Source organism: Helianthus annuus, chromosome 10, assembly GCF_002127325.2.
Source record: "Helianthus annuus cultivar XRQ/B chromosome 10, HanXRQr2.0-SUNRISE, whole genome shotgun sequence".
Classification (NCBI taxonomy): Eukaryota; Viridiplantae; Streptophyta; class Magnoliopsida; order Asterales; family Asteraceae; genus Helianthus; species Helianthus annuus.
In genome coordinates, this window is record NC_035442.2 from 34,043,006 (window position 1) to 34,047,165 (window position 4,160).

The following is a 4,160-nucleotide window of genomic DNA, read 5'->3' on the forward strand; positions in this document are numbered from 1 at the left end:
AGGGGTAAAGGAATTTTATAAAAAGAAAACAAAGAAACCAGATGAAGATGGGTCATCCCAGATTAGTAATTGGGATAGAACCTATCATGATTGAAAATCAGGACTTGCCGGAGCTCCGAAGTTGGTAATCGTGGAGCAGGAATCGGCATCTTTCTTGAGAAATTCACATCTGTGAAATTTCGTCCTATAAGTGGTAAAGCTAAAAATTGTCATATTTCTATTTACAAGTGGTTGAAAAGAGGTTTGTTCCTACAAGTGGTTAATTAAGGTCATTAAGGTTAACTTGATTTAACTTTCATATAAGCGATTGAAAAACAATGTGATGAAACCCCTAACCTACAAATGGTTTATGAAATCAACAAAGCTTATTTTCCGGAAAAACCATTTTGATTAAAACAAACTTAAGTGTTTTGAAATCATAATGGGAAAATAGTTTGTTGTCAGGGGGAGTTCTGATTGTTTAAGCCAAGTGGATGGAGATTTGAAGCTTGAAACATTGGTTTGTCAAATTTTCTTTAAATGATTTTGCATTTTAGGGAAAGTAAGAAATTTTAGAAAATCCAAAAACACTAGAAAATTTGAAAAAGCCAAAAACATTGAAAAATAAAAAAAAGTTTTGTTGTAAAAAGAGGAAATGATAGTACATTAGTGGACTATCACAACACGCTAAAGAATTGAAAAGTCAAAATGTGATAAACGATCTCTCTGACGATATGCCAGTAGGTTTTTACACATTCAGTAGATTGTTTTCGAGATATAAACCTAAATATCAAACTTGCTTATTTCGTGGGGAACATCTCTCGGATATATAGGTAACCCCTAAAATCTTATTTGAAGGGCTTTCTATTTCTGACATACTAGGTCTTTGTGCGTGATGATATTTGGGGTATTATACTTGAACATATGATTTTGCGGAAGCAATAACCTAGTTCTCGTATAATGCTTTGCACTGCTTTAATCTTAAAGCCAACCCTCAGCATAAAAAATGATGAAACATTGCAAAATGCTAATCATGTGCTGTTGAAGAAAAGATCTCAAATGGGACACACCTAAAGTCGAGGCATCATCTCTTTGTCTGAACCGAAGTTCTAACCTGAGCTCTCATGGTCTCGCATTAACCGTTTACAGATATCATTAGTGTACATTCACCTGTAAGACTGAATATAGGAGTCTGGATACAGGAGTATATTCTGAGGTGGGACACGCGAATAAGTTTAAGTCCATTAAGACATTAATTTCGTATCTCGAAACAGTTGAACTTTGTGTGAAAATTTAGTGGATCAGTATATTGACAATCTAAGTGAATCGTTTAGAACTTAAAATGTTTAAAGCTTAACGGTGTTAGTGATTTGTCTCAAAAAACTGATATGATCCTCTTACACAAACTCACAAAAATATTTTTTGTATATATTTCTTTATTGTTTTTCAAAAAAAAAACCCAAAAAGATTTTAAGTGTGTTTTAGCATAAAATTTTGAAAAATTCAAAAAGATTTTATTTCATCTTATTTTCAACAACTGATGTTGGAAAGCTGATTTTCAAAATTCCGAGTGCTAAACATGATGAACAATGGGTTGGGAAAGTTTGTTTTCAAAATAAAAAGAATGATATTTGTACAAGTGGTTCATCAGAAATTAAAATTGTAAAATTATTTTGTGATTGATCGATACCTGCAAGTGTTCTATAAATTTGTTAAATTTTAAATTTACGAAATTTATGGTGAGGTAGACTTTGTGCAGGTTAGCTAGGTTCCGATACCTGAGGATTTTCCGCAGAAGCAGCTAGGATTCAAGCCAGGTTCCAGATCCTATGGATACGAAAAGCCAGGTTTCCGATCTTGTGTATTCCAGACCACGATCTCAGCTTGTCGAAGGGGGAGTCTGAAAATGCAAAGGGCCAGGTTCTGATCCTGGAAATGTGATTCACACAAGCTGCTGATGAACTTAAGGAATCAAGAGACCTGATCAAGAGAATTAGGAAGCTCGAGAGCCAGGTTGCGATTCTGAGACTATGAAGACTATCAGATCAACATCCAAGAGGGAGGTTAGCGGTTGATGCTGATAAAGAGAGAAGAGAGAAGATTGAGGATGCTTACAATGTCAGATACTTTGGAGGGAGGGAGAAAGACTGAAGAATTTGAAGACTCGACACTGAGGACATTGTCAACATCCAAGGGGGAGTCTGTTGGTGCATATGTCTGTCGACTTCATCTTGTATCGAGTCTTGTAATAGATTAGAAAGATTAGGGCACGTTGTACGAGAAAATGAGAAATGTGCTAGATGGAACCATTTCGCACGAAATGGCACATACCCATTTCGTACGAAATTATCTGCCTATATATAGTTGTGTCTTAGATCTCATTTGTAACGATTCTATTCCGGTAGCGAAGCTCTGTCGAAGTGTCTCCAGCATTGTAAAACGATCTGATATCAATACAAGAGACAGTTAAAGTGATTCTCTATGCATACCAGCTGAAATAACTCCGATACGTCTGTTTCCGCCTTTCGTATTGGACGAGATCTCTTTTGAACGACTCGTTTGGTCGTGCGAACGATCCTACATACTTCAACACTACCAGTTTCAAAAGTTGGGAGAACACTTACCGCTTGATGTGCACATTTCTTCCATTCTTCAAACTAGATGATTGATGTGCTGGATTAACTGTGGTAGTGCTTGGTAACTTACCTGGATCTCTTCTCAGCTGAGCCAGGTCTTCTGCTAGTTGCCCCCATTGCTTCTGCATTGCTTCAGAAGTTTTGTCTCGAATTTCATTATCCTTCTGGATGTCCTTCATGAACTTCATAATAGCATCCAATTTGTCATCACTCGTTCCACTGCTAGAACTTGAGAAGTTCCCTTGCTGATTACCCTGATTATACTGGCCCTGATTTTGGTAATTACCTGCGAGTAATTACCTTGACGACTCTGATACTGCTAGCCTCCTTGCATAGGTACCTGAAAATTAGGGTTCATTTGATTAGCAGAATTACCGTAACTAAAATTGGGGTGGTTTCGCAAACCTGGATGACATGTATTCGATTTCATATCATACTGCTTTCGTTCACCGAATACTTGGTTCACTTCTTTATTCGAACCCATCCTTGCATGACACTCTCCAACCCGGTGTCCTAACTCACCACAATCTGTACACACCGGGAATGCATTAGCTGCCCTAACTTCGGCTCCCTTTCCCAACTTCATTTGAGCCACTTGTCGCTCTAATAGCATATTCTGGTTTTTCAGTTTCTCAACCTGTTCTTCAGCTTCATAATCAATTGCTCTTGCTGATGCTAATCTTGCCCTTCTGCTAGATTGTGCCTGTCTTTTAGAAGTGGCACTCTGTCTTTCCAAGTATGCCCAATCTGCAGCTTCGGTGTTTGTGAGAAACGTACCATTACTGATGGCGATAAGATCTCTTATATCATCAGGAAGTAGCCCATCATAGAACGCTTTGATCAGCTCCCATGTCTGAATGCCATGATGGGGACATTTTCTTGACATTTCCTTAAACCTTGTGAACGCCTCATGGAACGCTTCCCCTGAATGTTGCTGGAATGCTCTGATTGCATCCCGAGCTTCACTGGTTCTATTCATCGTGTAATACTCCCCTAAAAACACTTGTTGCATCTCTTGCCAAGTGTAAATGCTACCTGGAGGTAATGTCGCAAACCACTGGCGTGCTTTGTCTTTTAGAGTAAACTGAAACAGCATCAGCTTCACTTCATCCTTTGTAAACCCTGAACCCCCCAATCGTCTGACAAATCGAATCAAAACTTGCAATGTGCAAGTATGGTTCTTTGGTTCTTTTTCTATAAAACTCCGGCAAATGGCCTAAGTATTGAGGTCTCACCTCGAAGGGTCGATTATTGTTCCCCACCGGTGTAACTATAGCTGATGAGTTGGGTACTACAACGGGTCGACAATGACCTTCAATGCCTTGAATTGGTGCCCCCTGAACAACCTGTGGGACACCATCCAAAAACTGTATCTGATCGCCCCCAAACCGGTTATTAGCTCTTTGATTCCCCGCATTGAATTGCGGGACTCCATGTTGAACTTGATTTTGTGGAACCGGGCGCGGGATGTGATTTCTTTGATTGACCCATTGTTGGACCGGATAGCCTTGATTCACATCATACCCTTCATCGTATCTGTAATCC

The 4,160-nt window shown here is 39.0% G+C and overlaps 1 protein-coding gene across 1 annotated transcript; it reads right to left on the reverse strand.

The window, feature by feature from the left end:
• Positions 1-2,599: 2,599 nt before the first annotated feature.
• LOC110880950 lies at positions 2,600-3,594 on the reverse strand. The gene is made up of 2 exons (XM_022129365.1): positions 2,956-3,594; positions 2,600-2,884 (listed from the first exon to the last, which is right to left on the reverse strand). Exons 1-2 carry the CDS (start codon positions 3,592-3,594, stop codon positions 2,600-2,602), a joined length of 924 nt encoding a protein of 307 aa, XP_021985057.1.
• Between the last annotated feature and the right edge of the window lie 566 nt (positions 3,595-4,160).

Bases quoted from the DNA above. Each gene is read 5' to 3' on its own strand.
- LOC110880950 (XM_022129365.1), bottom strand. From the start codon at position 3,594: ATGAATAGAACCAGTGAAGCTCGGGATGCAATCAGAGCATTCCAGCAA. The intron at 2,885-2,955 runs GTACCTATGCAA...TACCAAAATCAG, and splicing joins AAATGAACCCTAATTTTCAG to GGCCAGTATAATCAGGGTAA.